Source organism: Poecile atricapillus, chromosome 10, assembly GCF_030490865.1.
Source record: "Poecile atricapillus isolate bPoeAtr1 chromosome 10, bPoeAtr1.hap1, whole genome shotgun sequence".
NCBI lineage: Eukaryota > Metazoa > Chordata > Aves > Passeriformes > Paridae > Poecile > Poecile atricapillus.
The window spans coordinates 6,113,934-6,140,719 of record NC_081258.1 but is presented as its reverse complement, the minus strand read 5'-3'; the positions used below and the strand labels follow the sequence as shown (position 1 = coordinate 6,140,719).

The window sequence follows — 26,786 nt, the reverse complement described above, 5'->3', positions numbered from 1 at the left end:
TACCCCCACATTTCCACTCCAAACTTCCAGCAGTACCACAGCCTTGAAGATGAGCTGTGCAACAAGGTTTGTGCTAAATGCAGAACTCCCTTAGGGTTTTTTAATTTTAAAAAAATGAGCTTCCTGATTCACAGACTCCAAGCAAACATTTGCTAAGTTAAAGCAGTTCTTGTTACAGCACTTTCTGACACAAGCCCTCAAAAGACTTCCAGCACAGTCCTTGTCCCAGCAGGACTCAGATGAGAGTGAGATGTGGAGGATATGTGCATAATGTCAGTTTTACAAAAATCTCTGCTCAAGTCCAGACACATCACTGACATTGTAAGCTCTTAAGAGGCATTATCAGCCTAAGCTTAATGCTCTCTGGAGTAGAAAAGCCCCCTGCTTTAGCCAAGTCCCAAATATTTATTATTTTATCTGACTGGATTGAGCATGTGTCAGACTAAGCATCCACCAGGCCTGTCCACAGTCGATATCCCAAAGCTCAGCTCTGAGAGTGAACTGCAGCTGGCTGTACCAGCATAATACAGATTCACCACTGGGTTAGAGTGCTTATGGACACACTGGACAGATGCTGAGAACTGCAAACAAATTCAAAGGAAAAGAAAATGGATGCACAGAAAACCTATTCCTTCACTTTTGTTGTTATGTGTGTTTTTTATGAAACCTCCATAGAAACAGCTTCACTTCTTCCCCCAGTTTTATATGCAATGAAGTAAGAGAAGCAAATCATTCTACTTTAGCTCAGTCACAACCCTCAAGACATCATCTTAACTCTGCATCTCAAAAGCAAATGAACAGTAATTCTGATAATTTTTTACATGAAATACAGGGAGAGAGGAGTTCAGAAGAGATCTCTTAAAAGACAGAATGTAAAAACTGACAACATGAAACAGAGTGGTAGCCTTAAGGATTTCATAACTGAGATAAAGAATAACTGTGATGAAAGAGAGCTCGTGGCAAGGAATGATGAGTTTATACTGGGCTGTAAATCTGTTTGAACAAAGGGCTGGAAGGACATCATCATCATCACCTAGATTTGTGTTAGACTGCCACAGAGCACAGCATTAACTGCAGACAGTCTCTCAACAAGCCCCAATTTACACGTGTTCACAATGGTTCTGTTTCATGGAAAATTTCAATTAAGTTCTGTCTGAAATTTACCTCTGGGTTCAAAATATTTTTCATAACAGGAAAAATAAAGCAAAATCAAAGCCCAGGTAACCAAAAACTGAAGATAATTTGTATTCCAGGAGAGGAATTCAATTCCAATGCCCATCTACACATACACACAACAGTAGTTTCCCTGCTACTGCACAGAGAACGGAAAAGTTACTTGTGAAGGTTTGGTAATTTAAAATAATATTAATTTTAATCATATTCTTCAGTAAACAAAGTACAAGAGCCGGCAGGGATTTTTTTTTTTAAACTATATTTTGTTTCCCATTGTTAGAGATGTTTACAACATCTTAAATAGTATCACTTGCTTCTGATTAAAATATTAGGAACAGATGCATATAAATATTCTTTATCGCTGAATAGTAAAAGAAATAAATAAATGAATGAAAAACAGGCATCAGCAAAAGAGTGAGAAACATAACCTGGTTTAGTATTTGAAAATATAGAGAGATCCAACAACAAATTCCAAAAGATCAAATTTACCCAAGCCATATCTCCTCAGCAATGTTTAGAAAAGAAAGGAAGGCACAAGATTTTGAAGCCAGAGGTTATCTGCACATAAAACAAGGACTGTCAGAAAGCTTTGATGTTTTGTTCAGCTAAACCCCAAGCTTAGCACCACTGAAATCTTCGCCTCAGTTTTGTTCTGAGGAACTTCTACTTTAAAGAGTAGAAGGATGATGCAGAAGCTGACTGGAAATTCCATTACAAAGTCTTTAACATCAGTGCAAGTTTACAGCACTTCTGGCACTGCCTCAGATGCTTCTGGGTCCCAGCTATGGAAGAAAAGTATTGAGAAGAAAAAAAAATATATACATTCAGTTTGTAGGGCATGGGACTAAGTGAAATTAAGTGAACTCCACTTAATGTCATTTATCTTGTGAGTTTTGTAATTCAGTTGTCACTTAGGATTGTGTCATCTAAGCATTTTTCTTTGACAGCTATAAACCAGGGATGCAGACTGCTGACTCTAAGTTTAAACTGCCTAATTAAAAGGCAAAATTCCCCCATGTCTCTGGATGAGGGCTGATGGCAACAACTGCCTGCTTTTGCTGACTGATTTCCTTTGGTGGTGGAGAGATGCTCCTGAACTGTATAATCTGAAATTACTGCATCATATCTTTCAGTAGACACTAGAAAAAATGAAAGTGCAAGATCTGTCAAAAAAGATTGTTTATCTATTAATTTTTTTTAATGTTTTTTTACTGAGAGCATCAGAGTCAAAATACCAATCCACATTTGTCAGTCCAGCTCTCAGCTTTGATTGAACCAAATCCATTTGCCATTCTGTCATCAGCCTTTCAACCTAAATACAAAAACCAGCAGTAAAAGGTAACAGAGTCTGAAGAATATGTATTTACATTGCCTGAGAAAACTCAGGTGCTTCATCATTCACATTGGAGACATGGATCCTAACAGTTGCTGTCCCAGTCCTGGGCTCTTCCCCTTGGTCCACAGCCATAATGATGAACTCATAGAGGTGGTTAGGGCGCTCATAGTCCAAGCGTGCTGCTGGAAAAATAGTGCCATGAGGAGTAATGCTGAAGTCTTGGCTCAGAGTGTAATACAGCAGCTGGGCATTCTCCTTTGAATCACAGTCAGTGGCTGTCACTGTCAGAAGAGAAGAGAAAGACATGGTGTAGATCAAGGTTAAGAACTGGAATGGTAACTACATTTACTACTGCTATAGCAGGATTTGCCTTGGCACGTGGTGCTTGAAATCAGTCAGAAAACTCTGCTGTCCCTTGTGCTTTTTAATGAACTGATCCTTGCTCAGAAATAAGCCATTTAGAAAAAAAACAAAGTGAATTCCCTGGGAGAATTTAGATGCTAGATCTTGACTCTGTTAAAGAGTCCTGTACCATCAAGAATATATTCCCACATAGAGAAGTATACTCTCATGTCCACCTGACCTACACTGCTGACTTAAAATCACTCAGATCACACACTGTGCAATTAAAGATGGAATATTCACATATATTATTCAACTGATGCCCATTATGTGTTTGTCAGATCCCATTCATAACCTACAAAAATCTATGCTAAAAGCACAGTTACCAGACCAGTAACTGACAAACTACCATTAGTACAGGATAAATCACTAAATAGAACAGTAGGAGGTTATAAAATCCTATTTACTAGGGAAAAGCAATTTTCCTGCAGTTGAATTTCCTTTTCCCCCTGAAGATTTAGAGAAAGTTTATGTAAGGTTTAAAGACTAATACAAGGCCCTTACACAGCTGCTTAATTGACACAAATCTGTTTTATTTCTATACTTTACAGAGCACAACCACTTGAAGCTCAAGTTCTTGGTCTCACTGGGAAGAAGCAAAGTCTTCTTGTCAAGCATCCAAACAAAACATCACATTGAGCAGTTAAACTGTACAGGAGGCTTTTAATGCAAGAGAACAGAATTCCTACAGCAAGCCCACACACGGCTCTCAGAAACAGGCAGAGGTGAGCTGGGTGTCCACAACTCCTGACCCAGGATCACTCTCTTCCTTCAAGAAATGTAGCAAGACTGCTACTAGGAGCCTGCTGCTGTAATACCAACCAAAAAAAAAGTGGTTGTTCTGTTACTTCAAAATTCCACAAAGAGAATCTGTTTTGTTTGCCTTCCTGTTCCCCAAAATTGTTTGGGCTGTAGCAGTAGGAAATAACTCTGACATGAATCTACAAGGTGTCATCTGCCTTCAGAGAGCTGCAGCTACCCATGCTGGGATGGGTAATTTTGCTTTCTGAACTGAATCCTAAGTAGTGCAAGGGAGAAAAATACAGTGAATGTAATAAATGGCTTCAGGAGCACTAACCTTGGAGAAGTGCAGTTGTCATAGGAACTGTTTCAGGAACACCGACTTTGCTGTAAATCGACTGATGAAATTCGGGGGCACAATCATTCACATCTGTGATTACAACCAAAACCTTAATGGAGAAGAGGGGAATGTTAAACAGCAGAGTGAATCAAGGGAATGACCTCACTGCTCTGGAAACATCACATGGGAGAATTTCCAAAAACATCCTTGAAGCCTTCCGCAGCTATAGGATAAGACATTTTTCTTAGGTTGCTCTTTTTCTGCTGAGTGCCACTGAAATATTACATTCCAAGATACTAGCAATTGCCAAGTCCCTGACCCTGCAGCAATGTTTTCCACTCACCCTTCATCTCCATTGATTATTCCTTATTACTAATTTAAAGGAAAATGGACCACCTGCTTGCCAAGTGCCCTTTTTCCATTATCTTATCTTGCAACACTTCCGTGATTTGTAACATTGAAAACTCTACTGCCAAGCATATTACATTTTAGCAGTATAAATCTCCAGGACCAAGTTCTGAATTCAATTACAGCAGCACAAATCAGATATAAGTGGAACTGATCTCCAGGGAAGTGGTCACGGCCACAAACCTGACGGAGTTCAAGGGGTGCTTGGACAATGCTCTGAGCACAGGGTGGGATTGCTGGGGTGTCTGTGCAGGGCCAGGAGTTGGACTCCATCCTTGTGGGTCCCTTCCAACTCAGAATATTCTGGTATTCTGGTAAACCAAGTAAGAGGTACCATTTTGCCTCTAACATCTTTACAAATGCTTCCTTATTCCCGTGTCAAGTGTGAGCCCCACAGCTGTACAGTTTACCCTCCAGAAAGGAGTGTGTCAAGGAGCTTTTCTGGTGGCTCATCCTGCTGCACCTCATGCAGTTATGGAGGCATTCTGCATTACAGAGCACCAGGCAGAGGTGAATTCCATGAGAGAGCATGAACTGCTCTCTCAGCTATTGAGGTTGTATCAGTGCAAAGCACACACAGGTTAAACTACCTCTAGGCTAAATATGTTTGTAAAATCATCTCATAATCCTCTTCTGATTCATATTTTACCATTCTTCATCTTGTAGTACACGAGGGTCAACAGAAACTATTGGGCTCTGGTGTGCTACAGCCAGAGTTTGTTACACTGGCATATTGCTTCCTGTCTGTGTCCTCACACTTGATCCCAATAATTCTGTCTCCAGTTCCCTTATTTCCTGCAGCAGGAACAAACTCATATAGCATGCTTTTCCTAGCTCAGTGAATCTCAGAATTCAAATAACTGTAATAACTATAATAAGAAATATTTTTGCTGTCAAACAGCTTTCTAAAATACCACAAACCATCAGCTTTTAGTATCAGTGAATTTTTATTACTTTCTTGTTTTATGAGTTCACTTTGTGTTCTTGATACAAAACAAATAATGCTTTGTCCTGCCTTTGTTTTAGAGTGGAATAATATCAAATGCACCTCATACTTGATGAAAGTAGAGTAAGACAAAACCTCATGTCTGGCTTGGCCACATCCATTTCGATGTGTTACCAGATAAGGCATGGGATCTACAATGGGATGGCTTATTGAACCCTCAGAAACAGCCTTTAGAGCATCTGCAAGAGTAAAATCTGAGAGTACCCAAACCACTTCTCAACATCTCCCCATAGACAGAAACTCTTAAGATGGACAGCAGAATGGCCAGCATGGGGAAACAGGAGCTCCTGGAGAATCGGCACAGAATTCAAAAGGATGAAGGAAAATGGAAATGCACCCAGGCTGCTGGAGGGGAACACCTACCTCAGCAGCACTGCTGAACTGCTCCTCATCCTCCTCTGCTCTGACCAAAAGGAGGTGCTGGTGGGGGTCACTTTCATAATCCACACTCCGAGTCAGACTGATCTCTCCTGTTGCCTGATCAATACTGAACAGACCCCCAGGATTAGTGAGCAAACTGTAGCTCAGGGATTTCTTCTGATATGACACAGCAGTGACTGCAAGAAAGCTGCATTTAAAACAAAAATAAAAAGAGAGGACTCAAGGACATAATACGACATTCTGAACAATATGACAAAAGCAATGCATATCAGAAATGATGGTGCAGCCCTGCAGGTCTGCTCAGAGGTATCCTCAATGCAGTCAGTGACAGCTGTATCTAAACACCAAATTCAAGCATTTTGTTACACAGTGGTTCTATCACCTTGGGGTTAAACAGATAAAGACAGGATTCTTGGAAGCAGAACACAGTAAGGATTAAAAATGCAGGAACAGAGGATTTAATTTTTGCTGCAACTGAATTTGCCTACTTCAGCTTCCTTCTATGGTAGTGATGGTTTTCAGGCAGGAAACTAAAAGATAAAGCAAGATGAAAAAGATTTGTTCTAATAACAGCCCAGTAAGTTTGCTGCAGTCACACCATCCTAAAGTTCCAAGAGATAACTGCAAAAGGATAAAAGCCAGGCCCTAACAGCAGTGTGTATTACAGCTTACACTTAACATATATTTTTAGCTCATCTGGCACCATCTTTTTTCCACTGAAGTCCAATGTGTTTAAAGCCTTCAAGTGGAAACACCCACTGTAAGAAGTAAATTAAGAAATTTAAAACTAAATATTTTTAAAGGATTTAAACCAGAAAACTAATTCCTCAAGTTCTCTTGCTTTAACATGCAAATTTCTTAGGAAAAAAATCCATCTCCTAGAAGAACACACCAACATGATCCTGTGGCAATTACAGTCAAAAAAGCACAAACTCATTTTGTGCAAACTCTTTTTTCCCCACTCCTGCATTCCCTTGCTGCTGTGTCCCACTTCCCTTGGGTGCCCTACTGAACCAATGGACAACACTGCTGTAGGTCACTATCTCACTGAAAATACAGTTTTCTCCTGTATTTTCCTGTGCTGAGGTCTCAGGCAGTTTCAGCCAGGGTAGGGCTGCATTTCTGCCAGCAGGAATTATTTTGCTCCCTGCCCTGGCTGCAAGTTCAAGCCACCTCTCCTCTCCTGCCAGCACTGAAAATCTCAAGGCCATGCTGGGAGCACATTTAATAACCCAACTGAAAACTCTTTTTGCCTTTTTTGTCTTTGTAACTCCTGGGCTCAGCCTGCCCATGCAGCTGTAGCTCACTGGAGTTCCAGGCAGCCCAAAGGAAGGGAAAGATGTGGAAATGCTCCCCCTGCTCAGCAGCAGCCTTAAATCAGGCTCTGGTTAGGAAATCCTAAACCCAGAAATCCACATGACAGCAACTCTGTTGTGGTTTGGCAAACCAAAGCCACTACACCTCCACACCTGGGTAACTGGTCCAATTGAAATATGAGAACTTCAGGATTCTAAATGGATTTTCATGGCCATTTCTGGCCCATGCATTACAGAAACATCTTTCACACATTCATTGTGTATATTCAAACCTTTTCAGATGTAACAACCACACAAAATACTTCATTCCTTTTGGATATTACCAAGTTATTTGATCAACTGACTAATCTACTGTCATCTAAGGTGTGCAAAACTATTTCTAATAGTGATTAAAAAGTTATGAATAGTTTTATTTTTAATTCTAAACATTATTGAACCAAAGACAGCAGGTACCTGTTTGATATTATAGTACTTCGCAGTTATTCCATTTCTTTTATGCCTGTGCAATTTAATTTTATTGCAGTTTTAAAGAAAAACCTTGTTATCTACTAATATTTTTTTAAAAAATCTTAACAGCCCTTAGTTATTTAGACACTGTAAAACTGAATGTTGCAGAGTGAACATTAACATCACAGATAATAAAATACGAATAATAGTTGAACTGCCACAAAAGAAACACATTGACTGGACAAAAGTATTCTCAATTCAAGTAGAAGAGAAAATATCTGTTGAAAGAACAAAACAGTTTGGAAAAGAAGGGACTAAGTATTTATGGTGGACTTATGTTACTAACATTTTCTGTGATATTTCCACTGACAGGGTTATACAAAGGATGCAGAAATAAAATGACAAGTTCCGTGGCATCTTTGTTTTAGCTCAGTTTGTCACTGTGATGAAGACAGGAAAAAGAATCTTGATTTTTCCAATTTTCACTTGCTGGAGAAGGCACTTCTCCAAATTTGACACGTAAAATTGATGTATTTTTTCACACAGGATATCGTTCTTTATGATGTAACAGTATTCATTTGTATTCCACATTTTGTTTGAAAATTAAGAACCAACAAACATCTAATCCTTTCTGCATAATTTCAAAAATAAAAATGCACAACCATTCAATATCACTTTTCCCTGTAAAACAGTGACTAAAACAATTAATCACCAAACTGTGTCTGGATCACCTCTATTAAGAGACCAAAATTGCTTCTCACAGTGTTTATTTATGATATTCACAAACAATACCAAGGCTCTGGGGAGAACAAACAGAAGTGAAAACCAGGACCACAACCCCAGGGCATTATCTGGAGCTGTTACTTACGGCTCTCCTTGTGGGGTGCTCTCAGGAACATACACAAAGTAGGACATGTTGGTGAACTGTGGGGGTCGAACTCCAGCAATTACAGACACAGAGGCTGGGGACCCTCTGCTTCCAAGTTTATCTGCTGCCAGCACAGTCAGCAAATACTCCTTGTCCCTCACCAATGGCAAACCTGTTGTTTTAATCCAGCCAGTGTCCTTCTCCACTTCAAATCTGTCTTCACCACCTAAAAGGAATGTGTCCACAAACTGTCATTAGCAGGAACATTTTTACTTGATTAAAATTAGGAGAATACAGTGGCAATTCCCAGGTCAGCTTTGGCTTAGGATCAACATGCACACTCTGAGGTTCAAAAGTTTGTTTAGAACTTAGGAATCAGTCATTACATTCATCATTCATGATTTCATTTCAAAATTCCATTTCATTCTTGGGACAATTATCACTCTTCTTTATCACTGAATTATAAAATGGTTTGGATTGGAAGGGACCTTAAAGTTCATCCCATTCCACCTGCTGCCATGGGCAGGGACAGCTCCTACGAGACCAGGGTGCTCCAAGCCCTGTCCAACCTGGCCTTGGGCACTTCCAGGGATCCAGAGACAGCCACAGCTTCTCTGGGCACCCTGTGCCAGGGTCTCCCCACCCTCACAGGGAGGAATTTCCTCCCAATATCCCACCTAAACCCACTCTCTGCCAGTTTAAAGTCATTGCCCCTTGTCCTGTCACTCCAGGCTCTTCTGAACAGTCTCTCTCCATCTTTCTTTTATCCTCCAAAACTTTGCTGTTACTTGACCCCAAGTATCCCTTACCAGAAAAAACTCCACTGGAGAGGTAATTCTGCTCCCCATCTGCTCAGACACTTTTGAACTATTATTAAAGTTTCTTAAAAGGAGACACACAAAATATTATCACTGAGTTTATACAAGCTTTGCACACCTCAGACCTTTAGAAGTTTGTTACAAATGAATCAGAAGCGTGACTCCCACAAGGGATGGGAACATTAAGCCTCCTCTCCACCCAACAAACCACTCCTCCACAGGAGGAGTAAATACAGGAGTAAATATCTCATAAATACAGTCCCCACTGCCACCCCCTTGCCAAAGCCTTGGGATCACTGACTGCTCCAGTCCCCATCATCCCCAGGGATATATATGGGCAGGAACTCAACTTTGCAAAGAAATCTGTCCATACATCAATAGAACAATAGAAGTTGATTTTTCTCACACACATGATGAAGGTTTATGAACCTTTTGCTGGAGGAAGGAAAAACAAAGCTGAGGATAAAAAAGTCACAGTAGTGAGGCAGGACTGGTGGAACGGGAGGGTTAAAATTTACCTTCCAAGAGAAAATATTCTACAGTTCCATGGATCCCTTCATCTGCATCCACAGCAAGCAGCTTGTACACCTGAGTCCCTGCTGCAGCCTCGGGGGAAACCACAGCCAGGAAGGGAAAGGGCTCCATGGCCCATTCAGGGACGTTGTCATTCACATCTGTCACAGTCAGTGACACGTGCACCAAGTACCAATCCTTCCCTAAAAGTCACAGGAAAAGGAAGAAATCATTGGACAGTACTTCATGGCAATCTGAATTTCAAAAATTAAATACTTGTTGCCAAAAAAAATTCTGATCTACCCTAACCAGTAGATTTGCCCTTCTATAAAGTTCACTGAAATCCTAATAAAGTTTTCAGTCCTATTTAAGTTTAAATATTATTAAATACATACAGTAAAAATCCAGAAGAACAAACGACCACAAAATAGAACTATCAAAATTTCCAAAAGTCAACAGCATATGATCCTTAAAAATTGAGGGAAAAAATATTTATACTTTTACCATTATTAAATTAACCCATGAAATAGCACAGCTCCTAACAAGTAATAAGTAACAGCCAGGTATTGCTGAAAAGGTGGCAGAAAGGAGACTTGAGACAGTGATGGAGTGAAGGGTTTTTTTTAGCTGATAATTATCAGTAATATCAAGGAGCTCAGTGTGAATAAAACTTGGGCCTGTGGGCCAGTTTGGCTTCCAGCAGACTGGCACTGACCTTGTAAATATTTCTGCTACAGAAGCCAAGCTGAGTGCTCCTGCAGGCCATATTTAATGTCTGTGGCTGCAGAAAAGTGAGCCCTGTGTGCCTCCAAAGGCAGCACAACTGTGCTGGCACTGCACTGTGCTCCAGCCTGGAATGGGGGCCAGGTAAAAACAGCCATCTACACTTACAACATGACCTATCCACAAGCTTAATAATGGATGTGAAGTCAGAATTCTTAAAGTTGATGGTGTTAATACTTGATTTCAGTGTTGATCTATTATTTATACATACATGAAAACAAACAGACAAGCATTTATTTCCAAAACATCTACAAGAATTGAAACAATGTGCAAAAAGGAACATCTAAAACTACCAGTTTTAATTTAAACCTAATTAATAATACAAAGACTTTAGTATTTAAGTATATACTGAAGTAGAAAGTGCTGCCAAAATATCTAATCTCGTAGACAGTGTTATGTGGCTAAGCCTATTCTCCCAGGAAGTTTACTTAGGCTGAACTGCTGTATTCATTCTCCCTCTCTACTGCAGCGTGACATCCCTCAACAAAAACCATCCAACTAAAACCTGTTCCTTTGTGTGAGGTGTGCATTTACAGGCGTTATCCCTCCACTCCCACAGCAGCATCACCTCTTGCAGCTTCAGCTTTCTGCACTCAGAAGTTCCTGTCTGCTGGCACCTGGCAAGTTTAGCACAGCACATCAGAACCTGCCATCTGTGAACAACCAGCTGGTGGACTGCTGTAAAGAAAACTCCTCGGTGTTGTGACTGGCAAAGTCAAATATAAGTTTCTTAGTCTAGATTCCTGAGACTTAATCCATCGCGACCTTTGAGTACATTCTATTTTTACCCAGAAAATTCTCTTAGCAGAAAAAAAATCAGCAGTCACCCAGGATAATCACTGAGGCTCTCTTGAGTTCACCTCATAAAATTGTATTAATTCATCTGTATTTTAAACCTGTGAGTACATGGCCTTTTTTGTTTCTAAGAGCAACAAAAAGTGTATTGACAGTAACTTGTTAAATCCAAATTAATTTCCTTGTAATTATACCCAGTACCCAGAATCTAACATTCCAGAGAATATCGTATCAGCTTATAGTAGCACATATGAAAAAACAGTGCCTACAGGAAAATATCTAAGTTATCAAACAGTAAATTACAGAAATTATCAGTTTCCTGAAAAAGAACCTGTATTGGGTTTTCCCATTAAACATGCCTTGCACCACTGTGGAACACTGATACATGCATCATGTGCTCTGACATTTTCATGGCAAAATTCCCAGTTACCTTGTACATCCAAGTCTTAAAGAGCCTTCCTGACTGTGAGACCCCTGTGTGTTATGTACTACTGCACCTCTGCAGACAGAAGTGTTGGGAGGCCCAGTGCAAGGATGCTCAATTCAGCTTCTGCAGACAGATGTTCTATAAAACAGTGCCTGTGAAGCCAAAATTTCCAAAGACAAACTCAAACTGCCTCACCACAAAACACAGCTGACACTGAGGTGAGAGCAGTTGCCCACTCTGCTGTTGCACTTCCCTTGTAGTCACCCAGGTATAATCCCCTTCAGCATTCAGACTCTGAAAGCAGCTGCTTTGCTTTCTCCTCTGGGTAGTACAAAGAAAAAAACAAAAAACAAAAATCAAAAAAAAAAACCCACAAGAAGCTGAAAAAAACTCTAAAAAAACCCAAATACATCAAAAGCAGCAGCATGTGTACTAGTTTTCACTACTGTTCTAAATAGTACCAGATGTGTTTTACACAGATGTGTTCTCATGTCAGAATGTGTGTCCCAAAAGTCCCAGGTCAGCCAGTCCAAGACACCTGAAGAAAATGCAGAGGAGGGAACATGTTGGACATTGATCCAAGGTTAAAAAACCCCACAGCAGCACAAGTTCTGAATGAGAAGCCAAATGCAATCAGTGACTGCCTGAACACTCCTAATATTTTAATTAAAAGGTGTCCAAACAGAGTAGTTGCAAAAGGGAGACGTTAATGTCAAAGTTGTCTGTCTCTTCTCAAAAGAAGAGCTCTGGTGGAAGCTGCCCAAGTTTGTATTAGCCTAGTTTGCCTGGGCATGCTGTGGGCTTAAAGTAGCAGCACTAAATTAAAGCTGGGTTAAGAACCTTTGAAAATCTGCCCCTATAATAGCAAGACCTATTGAGGATTTGAATGCTACCTTGGTAACCCTGCTAGGAGTAGAAAGGTTACTGATGTCTGTCTCTCTGGAGTCTGGAAATCACTCTCCTCATCAACCCCTGAACTCACTCTGGTTCAAGCCCTGCTAGAGTTCCTAACATGTGTAGTGTGTATTCCTCTGTCAAAAAGGAAGACACAATTTAAGAATATGTCATTTTTACTGAAGTAGTAGTAATAAATCTGGTTACAAATCCCACTTTAGTCACTTAACCAATGCCAATTCACTGCAAATTAATACACTGATACTTAGAACATACTTGTAACTGAGAAACAGTTGTAAGAAAACTCTGCAAAAGTGTGTAAGGACCAAGCTTAATCCTCACATGCTCTAGCAAATGTTATTACTCAAAAACTCAAAGCACTTGGGCATGCTCCTCCAGGTACTTGTATTTTAGAATTTAAGAGACCTTGGTGTCATTCTGACATCTTGGCAAGACCAAAGCTTTCAGCACTATGTTGGTTACTTCTGAAATGTGTGAATAATTGTAAGAATTTTGCTAGGACAGTCAGCAGGAAGTGCAGTACAAGTAACAGAAGAGACAGGATTTAAGTGCCTCTCTTGACCAGCATCCAATTCCACTGACTCTACAGATCTTACTGGTGTATTATCTTCTTCCATCAACCCCAGACAATCTGATCCGTAAGAAAAAATGCTGAATAAATCATCATGATTTCCCATATAAAGGCAGTCTGAAGGAAAACGACTGCAAGTGAGTTTTCCCTTGACTGCATACCATACATCAAAGGAAAAACTACACTAAAACACCAAACAGGACTGGACTTCTCTGCAGAGACCTACAAATGTGACCTGACAACTTGTGCAAACAACATCAGGGTGTCCAGCGAAGCATGCCTGGACAAGGACTTGCCAGAGAACAAGGAACGTGATAAAGAGACTGACAGCAACAATAATGACTGTGTAATATGTAGATGTCTAGCAGGAAAATGCATCAAGGATTTCAAAGTACATGCTCCTGAACATGATTTCTTTAAGTGTAACTCCACATTCTAATTAGCACAGCAAGTATTTCCAAGTTTTTGCTTTATTGTAATTAACCCAACGCACACAAAAGGCAGCCTCTTGTGTTTTGGAACTGACACTGCTGCTTGCCTGCAGAACAGACCTTAAACCAGATTTTCTACTCATTTTGAATAAGGTAGATGAAATTAATTTTCTCCCTTAATGATGAAATTTTTTTGTGTTTTAAGACAGTGGATGGATAGAAATTTCAGAAATATGTACGTCTCTATAGTTCAGGTGTCTCAATGCCTCTGCCCATCAAAACATCCCCCCCAGGTACCTTACAGACAGATTAATTATACATGTACATCAGTATATTAAAAGTAACACTGCATGGTCACGAATCTGCGTTCATATGTAATGATTAATAGTAGTTTATTAGTAGTATATGTGCAGTAAAATTGCTGTGCTACAGAAGAAAATAATATGTTACAATTCCACTCAAATCTTAGCAGAAACAGCTTAAAACTGATAATCCTCTGTGGATTTGGGTTAAGTCCTACAAACACACAGAGAGGTTCTACTGAAATTATCTGTTCCAAATCCCAGGCCCTGACAAGCAGTGGAGATACCTGCCACTGCACCCAGCAGTGCAAGTCAACCACAACTGAGATCCTGAGTCAGGAATCTGATCCAGGCTTCATTTTCCCAAAAAGAATTTTTACACTGTTGTGTAACACAAGACCAATTACAACTGTCTCAATATTAAATGCTAGATGTTTGACTTTGAAGCCAGGCACACCATGGATATCTTACACAATGCCATCCATTCAAAAGAAATCCTACCCAAAGAATGGTTCTGCTGATTAGATTGTTGGCACACACATGGATTTTGCATTTGACAGATTTTCTTCCCTAGCTTCAGACAACAGAAAAATTTAAATTGCTTTCTCACAGATACTGAGCAAGAGGAGATAAAACACAAAATGGCCTTTGCTGATCATGAACATGACAGTAACATAACACTGGAATATCTTATGTCAAAAATGAGTATTTTTTTAAGTCATAGAGAAAATAATACTTCATATTCAAAAGAGTAAAATCATCTTTTTATTCAATCAGGAAGTATCTTTCCTCTTATTTTTCTTCAGTATGGAAACTAATGAAAACAGGTTCTGTAAGCAGATTGCTTTTCCCACCACTTATTTGCCCTTCGCAGTATCAAATCTAAGCCCTCTCTACAGCTCTCTTTTCAATTTATACAGAAAACTAAAACTAAAATTATAAACTCTAGTCCAGAGGTTTTTCCTACTTTAGCTGCTTAATTCCCTATTAGAGTCAATTCGTGTATCATCAAAAATCCTTCTTAGGGCAGCTCATCCTGAAGTCTGCTTTTTTTCTCTCTGATATTCCCTCCAGCTGGAATTACTTCCTTTTAACTTAGTATTACTGACAAAAGCTGCAGCACTGAAATTCATTCCCTATCACCAAAATCGATCTTCATAATCCACTGTTGAAACCTCATCATAGGTATCTATCTATAATTGCTTATTTTTCATGCCTATCTGTGGTGAAAAACTGACAAACAGAAGGATTTATTATACTGCCTTGCTCTGAAATCCAGTCACATTAGGTAAGGTAATACACCAGCTGGCCACGTTTCTGCTCACAGGAAATATATGACATGTCATCACTCATCATTTTCATCCCTTGGAAAAAAAAATCTAAAAAAAAAACAAACAAGAAAATTAAGTAACTTGTTGTGAAGTTTAATCAGAGTAAAAATGGAAATAAATGGAAATGAGTCAGTAACAAAATAAAGTCTCTAAAATATTTAAACAGGAATAATAAAAACAACCAAACAAAACAGGAAAAAGCCTTAATACCCATATACTATGAAGTTACACTTCTACACTATGGGTTACACTTCTCACATCAAATTTAAGATATATAGAAAAACTTAGGAAGGGAAAGCCCTCTCAAAATCATGAACTTCTTGGGACAGTTCAAGTGAAAGACTTGTCAAAATTGAAGAACATCCTGGAAACTACAAAAAGCAAAACAGGTATCCTGATGGGATAATGGTCTTTAGGTTCTTTACAGCTTTACTGAATCCAGGTTTATCTGAAAAATCTCTTCTGTGATATTCACCATTAATTTTCTGGGAAGAGATTTTAACATAAAGTAACACAAACCAGTTCCTTCAACCTGCTGTTGCAGCTGGTTATAAAGGTTCATTGGACTGCAGAGAGATACTGCAATCTGATAAATCCTGGCATTTCATACAAAAACTAGAAAAAAATATTCCCCCACCTACCAATAAAGTTACACCAAAGGCAGCAGGAAGAAGGCAAAGGATTTAATATTTAATCAGTTAACAGCAACTTTTGAAGGTTCTGGTTAAACCAAGCCTTGAAAATCTCGCTTGCTGGAACAGTCTGACTGCACTTTCAAATACTGTAGGTCAGAGCTGCCTCTAAACCCATCTCTTATCACTATGTCAAATTTTAAAAGATGCTGTCAATCTGTGAAATCCAACATATTCTCAGACTTCTGATTGCATTAGGATTATATGACTGCCTTTTCTCTCAAAAATCCAATGGATAATTCTGTAAGACGAGACTTGAAAATAAAATCCTTATTTCATTAAAAATGTAGGCTTCTCTGCATCAGTGTAATTGATAAAACTGACAATGCCAGACATTCTGATTTTAAAAATCTGACAATAGAGAATATGTAGTTGGCTGAACATGTCTCTGCAATTGTGGACAAACATTATACATTCCTTAAATGTACTGAGGGAAGAGGTATTATATTATCATGATTAAAGAACAATGGGTGAGAAGCTAGGTTGCTCCTGGCATTTTCAGGTCATTACAATTTAGGTTTAAAAGGAGATTATGAGAGTGTTAAAAGTCTTGCAAGCCTTGAGGTTACTGTTGCTATTACATACTGCCCTACATCCATCAGCAAATTAAGTATTCAAGCTGGTATTTTTCTTTATGGCTTGTGGCTTTTTTTAAGTTGCTCCCACTTCTTATCTTAAATAGACAAATTGTTTTTGAAAACTCAGGGGGTTTTAGTTTGGGTTACTCCAAATTAAATGTTTGGAGTTGGTTGAGAGGATATTGAAGTTTTGAAGACTCTGCAAGTATCATACTGTGCTATTTTAAAACCTCACTCTCTTATATGTCTTCATGTAAAATACCTACTGACATAAAGTTTGGGAAGATACATTTTCAGAAAAAAGAATCTTAATGCCCTAAGCCTCTAGCTGCAATCAGGAGAAATCTCTTTTCCCATTTTCATATCATAACATGAGATAAAAGCTACTGGTTATTGTACCCAGTCCTGCTGTATATCCTTCAAAAAATAGGACAATTATGCACAAACATTTCTCTACTGTCATTTCTGAAAATTCCTGAGGTATATGATGGGCTACTTTTAAGTACAGTAGTTTGCTCATTCATAAAACATAAACCTTCTAAAGAGATAACTTTGATGGGCTCAAGCTGGGGACAGCCCACGTTCTCTCCTAATATGCCTCATCTTTTTTGCAGACAGAATAATGACAGCCTGGCATGTCTCTGCTCCTCACCATCATACGGCTTTTAAAACTGAAGTTAAAGCAAACCAGAAAACAAAAATAAATAAAGCATCAGAGGAGCTCAGTGATCATGGCAGAAAGGATATTAGCATAAATAACCAATTAAAAGACATTAAGGTGATGACCATGTTAGCAGGGGCTTCCTAGGGTGGCATCAATCTTGTGAGGGTGGCAGTCAGGGAAACCAAGCATGCCCAGATGTGAAATAATGACTGCAAATTAATAACCACAACAGACATCCTTAAATAACAAAACATGTGTCTTAATGAATTACTATTGATTGCCAAAATGCATTATCATAAGTAGAGAACTTGGCTAAAGCAGGAGCAGCTACTGTGCCACAGTAAAATGGGAAGTTCTCTTGAAATTTTCCTTAGAATTTCCTGGGGGAAATCCAGCTTGTTTCTCTGTAGTCTTTCATATGCAAGGAGGAAAAAAAAAGAAAAAAAAGGTAAAAATGCCACCACAATCAATAGTCTCACCAACAGAGACTGCTGTAGTTCCATGGATCATTATGGAATCATAGAATTGGGTTGGAAAGAACCTTAGAGCTCATCTCATTCCAACCTCCTACCATGGGCAGGGACACCTCCCACCAGATCAGGCTGCTCCAGAACCCATCCAACCTGGCCTGTATGTTCTATAATTTATTAGTTCTATCAAATTGTCAAATTTGTGCTGAAATTTAGTTAGATCTTGAGAAAAAAAGAAGTTCATTTCTTTTGCAGAAACTGAATGTCTGCAATGATAAACAGCCAGAAGATCTAAACAGCTTTGGTGTTCAAGTCATAGCAGTCTCAGATATTTTTAATCTGAGCGCTTGGAACAGAAAGCAGAAAATTTCAAAATATTCAGACTGATCAAACATCAAGATGGTGCTCCACAGCTTCCTCAGACATTCCTTTCTACCACACATCAGTAACACTCCGAGCCTGTAAACACCCATAGCTGTCCTGAATGCACACAGAACACACATTGTTTTTTACTTAATTGCATGAAAACCTCTGAAGTTTAATGAAATCCATCTGCTGGATGATGATTTCACTTAAACTCAGCTTGAAGTGTAACTGTTGACAGCTGTAATTCATGAAAGAGGTAACAAGAAATGTAAAAGGCAAAACATCACCCAGGAGCTACTTAATTCTTAGGGATGATCCCCCCAGAATCAATAAAGCCAGTAAGGGACTAAGGCCTCAGATAAAATTAAAACAGATGATCTTTGATTTCCAAGCATGAAAACCTTTGAGGTGAAAAGATTACTAAAATTGGTATCTCCACTCTCTATATTGGTTTAAAAAGGATAAATATATTTAAAATAAATTTAAAATGTAAGTTTTGCACAAGTTGGAAGGCACTTCAAACATCACCCTCAGTGGATCCCCTGATAAGAAAAAATGAATGACAGGAGATTACAAAGCTAATGCCCGTGGATCAAGTAAGGTCAAGGGAGCTTGAGACAGCAGGATTAGAGAGGCAGGATCTTTAATGCACTTCCCCCAAGCACTAATGGAATAATAATGGCTCCTTCTCAAATTAAATGCTACCCCATGTTGCAATATTAATGTGTATGACAGTCTAAGAAATTTCACCTTCTGCTCACTGGGTACAAACTTAAAATAGCATTATGCTGTTGTGAAGAATAAATTTTGTCCCAATAAATTGAATGGCATGAAATCCTGAAATGCCACCAAAAAAATGTGAGCATAACCATCAGTCCTTCTAGGCAAGGTTAACTAAAGGCTATAATCCAGGGCTGAGTGATCAGTGGGGGCACTAGAGGAAACTCCTCCTCAAGGACCATGTGCCAAAAATCATGTTAAGCCCTGAAATTCTAGCATTCTTCTTTGCATTTCATGGCACAAATGAATGCATAAGGTTTTCCTGGTGTTTCTTTTTGGTTTGGGGTTGTATTTTTTGTGCTTTGGTTTCTTTTCTTTTGGATGAAATATTTGCTAATTATGAACAATGTAAAGATTGCCAGGCCACACTTCAGTTTGGAGTGTTTTCAGCTCTCAAGGTTGATTTTTCTGTCCAGGGTCAAGGCAGAACCTCACAGCACCTCCCAGTGTCTGTAGGAGCCTGCAGGGAAGCCAGAGGAACACCCTTTGTCAGGAACTGCAGTGACTCAAAAAGGAGTAAGGGGAACAAACTGAAAGAGGGGAAATTTAGGATAGGATGTTAAGAAGGCATCTTCCACTGTGAGGGTGGTGAGACTGGAACAGGTGTCTCAGGGAGGTTGTGGATGATCCCAGCCTGGCAATGTTCAATTCCAAGTGGGATAAGAGCTCACCTGAAGCTGAAATACCATCCAAGACACTATGTCCTCACTTCTCCAGGCCCTGAAATTCCTCCACAGGCTCAGGAGAACCCATTCCATAAAAAAAAACACTGAGCACTACAGGTCCAGATTTTTCTGTTGGTATTTTCTAGTGACTAAGTACTGCCTCCAGGAAACAAAAAGTATGATAAAATTAAGTCTACAAAGTATATAAAACCCGAAAGATACACAATGAATAAACAGAACTAGTAACTAGTATACTATTTCCTCTACAGCTTGCAATTAATTTTACTGTAGCAGTAAAATAGACCAAATTGTTATTTCAGAGGATAAAAAAAGGATTTGTTTTGGCATCTACATTAAAATAAAACCATGACATTGACAACCAAAATACGTCCAGTCACAAAGCAACTCCAGCATGCAATGCATCGGTAATGAGAATAATTATAGTAGTGACTTGTACAAATCACTACCAAAGATCTTAGAACTCAACTGCAGATTTGCCAAAAAACCTCTACCCTGAATGCTGAGAAGTTCTTCATACTGGAAAAGCCCCTCCAATCTACCCCTGACATGGGAAAACAAAGCCTGTGGTCTACTAAGAAATCCTCCAGGCTGTGGTGAATGTGTTACATTGGTAGGTACTTGCCAGGCCAAGTGGAGAGAGCTCACTTAACTCATACCTTCAACAAAATGCAACTCGGAGAAAGAAAACCCTTCCTTGTCATGAACGTGTGGAAGATACCTGGATACTGAGATGCTAAAGGTCTGGCTGCATCTGGAACTCCAGCCCTGCACACACTGCTGTGCTGATTATCCAGGAGAGAATTGAGAGGAAGTAAACAGAAAAATATTAAAATTATATTTTAGGTGAAGGGGGAAAAAATAAACATACAGGCTGTTACATGCCACTTGAAGAAAAGTTAATTCAGGCAAAGGACATCTCCTACACAGTCCCATTCATGAACTAAAGAGTGGGAGCTGTCACAAACTAGGAAGAAACTGTTCAACATTCCTTTATTACCATACACCCATCTTCTTGCTACTATTTTGAGAATGCTCCATCAGTCAAAATAAACCAAAACCAGTTATTGTGCCCAGAGATCCATTGGGACCACTTGTGGCACCATGCTTTTAAGCACTTTTTACTGCTGTAGGTAATGAAGTGCACATTACAAATGAATCACAAGAAACTACATTGAAAAGATAAAGGAAAAGAGGGTAGACTTTTCATGCCAAGGTAGTTAAGTATCTTGTCTTATCCTTGACATCATTGCCTGGGTTGAAAAAAAGTGTAATGACAGAATTAATTATTGGTTCATTTTCAGTTCTCAGTTACCAGGACGCAAAAATAGTGGAAAGTGAACAAAAAAAATTGAAGAAATTAATACAACTTTATACCACTCAAAAATAAATAGATATCTAATCTCATAAGCTCTAATACTAGAAACACACAGCTACTGAAATGTATATGGTTATGTGTAATGTAAAATAAGTGACCACAAATATTAAAAGTGAAGTAAATTGAGAACCTGAACCTGCACTTTTAGTCACAACAAAATTCAGTGTAGCCATCTCCACACTTTAATTCATCCTGAAAGTTCACTTCAGTAAACACTGTGTTTTCTCCTGTAACTTTTGCAATATTCTGTGTCTATTTCAGACAAAGTAAAACACACAGTTATGCTAGGCATCTTTTTCCTACCCCTTCCTTTTGGTTTTCTTTTCTCAGATGACTGCAGTTTGGATTGTGAGTAAGGAGAGACAGAACTTTCTAAATTTGTTTCAAAGTACTATGTTTAATGCATTTTAACTCCTATAAAAGGAGTATAAAAGCATTCAGCACCTTGAAAGAGTTTTGAAAGTATCAAGTCATTATTAACCTTTAACTGATGAAAACAACAGTATTATGAAGATGTCTTTCGAATTTAGTCTCCTTTAAACCAAGAAACTTAAAATCACTGCTATGTAAAGTATGGCATTTGGACTGTCCACAATTAATTGCTATCTACCTAATCTCAGAGTCAGAACTTAGTCCTACTTACTTTTTAGAGATTTATTCTCTTACTGTGACATACTACCAGCAGTAATTAGGCTAGTGGAAAGTGCTCCAAAGTACTTAGTGAAACTACAGGATGGCAAAAAAAATCCCTGAAATTAAGTTAAAACTTGTTTCAGATTTTTTTAAACTGTATTACCAATCATTGCCTTGGAAGTGAAATCTCGGGCATGACAGAATGACAAGCTTTGTTCCAGGCAATTTCAGACTTCTATATTCAGACTAGGTAAGGGAAAAAACGATTACAAAGGTGAGACCAGGCAGTAACCGGGGGCAAGGTTATCTAGCACTTCTCTAACAATATCTCCTTGATCCTGACAGAGGGAACTGTGACACCAGCAAAGGGCTGGAAGCTGAGCTACATGACAGAGAGGGTGAAATCGCAGCAGCACGCTCGGATTGACCCGATGGATTCTGTCCCTGCCCCGGAGCAATGACATTCCCCTCGGCAGGTAGCCTCGCTCAAGACTGAGTAGCGGGGGAGGACACGCACAGTGCCATGGTTTGGAAATCGGTCTATCAAGCTCTTGGTGTGCAGCCAAAGCTCAGGCTGGAACACAGCACAAAGCCAGTGCAAGTCACTGACACCAACACGCGACAGGCACGGCAAAGCCCCGGAGACAACGAGAGGAGATCTGAGAGCTGCTGCTGCTGCTGCTGCTGCTGCCCCGCTTCACAGGGGGAAACATCCGTGCCACCGAAACCGCCAGCGCTAATTACAGCCCTGCAGGCATCCTCAGGGATTCCACAGGCACCGAGGAATAAACTGCCTCACTCCTATGGGCTGCCCCCAGCCAGGAAGCGGGCGAGATAAAGGAGAGGAATGGCGTGGGAAGCTTTTCATCTCTGCACGGCTCTGTGGCTCAGGGAAATCACCCTGAGCAGCGGCACTGCTCAGCATCTTCTGCACAACCACTGCGAGTCCCATCCTGCCAAACCCTTCCCGAACCTTGCCAAAATTCAATCGGGACAACCAACTTGTTTCTTCTGATAGGATTTTCTCCAGAATACTCAATAAAATATGCTTAAACTAATCTGTGTTTTCCTAGGTGAAAAATATTAACCGAGATGACAATTAAAAAGGAAAAGAGAATTTTAAAAAGCAGTATGTTTAATCAGTAAATTAAATTAGCTATTCCATTTAACTTGAGTAAGAGCTTGTGAAAAATGACAATTTAAGTTGCAGAGGTGCCATTTTAATGATGTACATTGAACTCCTAAGTTACTTTTTAAAAAAACACCTACCTAAACGCAAAGGCTCCAGTCCTGCAAAACTCCACATCATGCTTATGAGTCAAACACACTCAACTTTAATAATGACTCAAAACTGAATGGCTTCAGCCGTATACTTTAAGTTAGGCACTCACAGTATGAGAGCTATAGAGAATATTTTAACAACAAACACCTGTGTGCTGTATCTCAACCACTCACTAACAACTAAGAATTCTCACTGGTGAAACACTCAAATTCTGCTAAACACCTTACTGCTCCAAGCATTTTTACACAGCTGTACAGTACACTTTTCCTAAGCTACACAGCGCCTCTTCTCACTTCTAGCGTTTTTAATAGTAATAATTCACAGATTTAAAAGCCTAAAAGTACATTCCACAACACTGCGTATGATACCTGATGCTAAACCACCGTCAGGAGCTTGCCGTCACCTGGAGACAAACTGTCCTCCCACTCCCTGATGGGACAAGACCTCTACTTCGTCTAAGACTTTGCCCAACACTCACCTCGGCGCTCCTGGACGCGGACGACGAGCTCCCATGCGGCCACCGCCTCCCTGTCCAGGGCCGCGCTCAGCGTCACCTCTCCGCTCTCTCTCCCCACGCTCACCGGCGACTCCTGGACGGGCGGCGACAGCAGCTCGAACCAGGCGGAGGCGAAGCGGGCGGGGGCCAGGGCGGCCAGGCGGGTGCCCGGGCGGGCGTCCTCGGGCAGGGCCAGCGCCAGGGGCGCGGCGGGCGGCAGCGCGGCCCGGCGGCGGCGGCGGAGCGGCGGCGGCGGGAGGCGCTTGGGCTGCGGCAGCACCTCCAGCTCCAGGGGCTCGCTGAGCAGCGCGGGCCGGCCGCGGTCCCGCGCGTAGAGGCGCAGCGGGATGGGAGCGCGCAGGTGGAGCAGGGAGCTCACCAGCACCACGCGCCCGCTGCGCGGCACCACGAAGAAGTGCGCGCTGCGCGGGAGGGCGAAGTAGCGCAGCTCCGCGTTAGCGCCCGCGTCCGCGTCCTCGGCCCGCGCCTGCCACACCTCGGACTTGAGCGCCAGCGTCTCCTCCACGCGGAGCTGCGCGGAGCCGGGGCCCACGAAGCGCGGCGCGTTGTCGTTGTCGTCCAGGACGCGCACGGTGAGCGCGGCCAGCTCGGCGGGCGCGGCGCCCTGGGGCGCGCAGCGCTTGCAGCACAGCCCCAGGCGGAGCGAGTAGAGCGCCCGCGCCTCGCGGTCCAGCGGGCGGCGGGTGCGCAGCCACACGCGGGCCGTGCGCGCGTCCAGCGACACCTGGAAGTGCGAGTGTCCCTCGCCCAGCAGCTGCAGGTGCCAGCGGCGCCCCTGCACCTTGGCGCACCAGGGCTCGGGCCCCAGCCGCGTCAGGGGGATGCTGAGCCCGCGCACCCGCGTGCCCGCCGGCCGGTTCTCCTCGACGTGCCCGTCGAACGAGGGTGTCCTGCGCGGGGCGGCGCGGGCGGCGGCCAGAGCCCAGCAGAGCAGCAGGCAGCCGGCGGCACGCCGCGCTCCGCGGGGACCCATGCCGGCTGCGAACGGCGGCGGGTGCGCGGCTCTGGCCGGCCCGGCCCTGCCCGGCGCTCCCCGCGGTGGGCGGGCGGGGAGGGGCCGGGACACGCCGGGCCGCTCCCGCCCCCGCCCTGCCTTCCCCCGCTCCCAGTGTGCGCCGAGCGAACCGTCCCGTGCGCCTGCTTTAGGATGTGCCCGCTGGGCGAGCTGCCCAAATGATCCCGCTGATGTAACCATCTAGCGCTCGCTTTACCCCCTCCAGCCCGCCGCCTTCCCCAGCAGCCGAGTTCTTCCTCCCCGCGCCGCGGGCATCAGTGCACAGGTGATGTTCTGCAGTCTGTCACGTCAAACAGGCTCTCCCTGCACTCCGGTGTGCCCCAAAAACATTTAATTGTTGATTTCTAGACAGCTACCTAGTCTAAAACACCAGTTTTGATCTCGGCTTGTACTTGAGCGCTGCCACTGACCTAAAGTCACATCTTTGATCACAATTAATCGACTGCCTTATACCCCCCGATTTGACGGTAAAAAAGTTCTTGATGAAATGTAGCTTGACTAAAGAATATTTCTGGTGATAACCAGAGAGAAATATAATCCAACATTTATTTGCCTGTCTCGATTTTTGGAGTAAAACTAAAAACCCAATAAAATTAAATTTCGCCATATTATGACTACATAAATCAGCGATGTTGTAGAAAAAGTTACTAGATTATGTAATTCCTCTTCAAAACAGATCAGTGCTTTCAAGAATAAAGTCCAACGCAATATATAATGGGAATTGGCTGTGTTTATGTAGTACATGAATCATTTAAGATTAAGAATCATTCTGAAATTAAAGAACAGCAAAATAATAAAGGATACTCCATATTGGTCACATTACTCAAATTTCATGAGACTGAATAATGTTTACATTTCCTATAAAACAGTGCATTCCCTTATGTGTGCCACGCAAAACTGTGAAAAAGTTCATAGATACAAAATTTCTGTAAGCCTTTTCGAGAAACTGGTTGCCTTTTTGGGGAATTGGAAGTCTAGGATCAAGAAGGAAGCCTATGGGAGACTCAAAATAAAAAATCCAAGTGCTCACCAATGGGGAGTGACCTCCGTTTCATCCATTTTATTCAGCAATTAAGGAAATGCGAATCATCAGCTTTACACATTAATATATTCTCTCCATTTGCACCTCACATTGAAATGTCTCTATAAAAGCACCCTCATATATGCGATGTTATCTTCAGTGCTTTTGTGGGGAGCTCTTTTTTGGCCTTAAAATAGAATATTCATGAGGTCTGTGGATGTGTTTAGAGCAAAGGGCAATAAATAATGGAATGGGATGGGAAGAATCCATACAAAGATTTACATGGCTTCAAGGTAAAAAGATTTTTTCCCAGAGTTTACTAACCTCTAGGTTAGGATACTTGTGGTAAGGAATCATACAATTAGCATTTGATCAAATTTTGATCAAACCATTTTGTGAGAGCATTTCAGTGAGTTCTGTTTCCTACATCCACTAGGATTTCCCTCTGTAAAAACAAACCAGGAACAGTACTATATTTTGCAAGGTCTTTCACTTCTGCATCTGAAGTTCAACGGATGAGTAATTTAAACACACATGTTGTTTTAACAGAATAAAGATGGGCCTCATCCATTATTTCAAATGCAGAACTCAACCTATGTTATTCTAATCAGTATGTAGACAGGAAACTGAGAGATTGCACAAGGTTTTTTAGAAAAAATTAGAGACCTTATACCATTGTTTATTAAAAAAAATAAAAGGATGTTGTTTTATGATTCACTGCCCTCTGGTAATAATAGAGAAATAGTTGAGACTCTCTAATTCTATTACCAACTCTTCAAATCAGTGGGAATTGGTGTCCTGGATATTAAGAATTCTAGATAGTCAGAATCCTTCTGACTTCAATCCATCTCCAGAAAACCTGACCACAGTGGCTTTACAGTACAAGCTCCTCAGGTCTTCTACTTCACAAATTTGTTGAGATCTGGAATATAATAAACTTTACATATAATTTGCTTCCTTTTCCTGACTGTTGAATAGCACTCTCTGAGGTCCCATCAGGGTTCTCTGAATGTTCCAGACCATTCTCCCATTTACAAAAGCTTTTATTTCTGTTACCTCTAAATTTGGATTTCTCAAGATGCACCAGTTCTTGCATTAGAGCAAGAATTTTTTTTTTTTTTGGTCCTGCCTTGAATTACATGTGTGCATCTTTTATTACAGTATCTTCAGTTTCCCTCTTTTCTCTCTGCAAAATCCAGGATTTACAGCTGTCAGGATACACCTACATACCTGAAACCTCCTGCCCAGGCTCATAGGCTGCACCGATTCTTGCAAGCCTAGAGCTCAAGTGAGCATCATTTCAAGAGATGTCACATGAGCACAGATATCTCCTGGTCACAGGCAGCATCAGGCTAAACCAGCCTGCTGGTTACTGAGGTTCACCTACGTGACCAGGTGATGGC

General features: G+C 41.1%; 1 protein-coding gene across 1 annotated transcript in view; it reads right to left on the bottom strand.

The window, feature by feature from the left end:
- The window catches only part of LOC131582656 (neural-cadherin-like), a 59,232-nt gene extending 34,912 nt beyond the window's left edge, over window positions 1–24,320 (bottom strand). The window contains exons 1-6 of the mRNA XM_058846075.1: window positions 23,309–24,320; window positions 9,755–9,952; window positions 8,419–8,644; window positions 5,770–5,974; window positions 3,990–4,101; window positions 2,541–2,790 (exon numbers count right to left, since the gene is read on the bottom strand). Coding sequence (XP_058702058.1) covers window positions 2,541–2,790; window positions 3,990–4,101; window positions 5,770–5,974; window positions 8,419–8,644; window positions 9,755–9,952; window positions 23,309–24,320 — 2,003 coding nt within the window. The remainder of the gene's footprint in view (window positions 1–2,540; window positions 2,791–3,989; window positions 4,102–5,769; window positions 5,975–8,418; window positions 8,645–9,754; window positions 9,953–23,308) is intronic.
- Window positions 24,321–26,786: the final 2,466 nt, after the last annotated feature.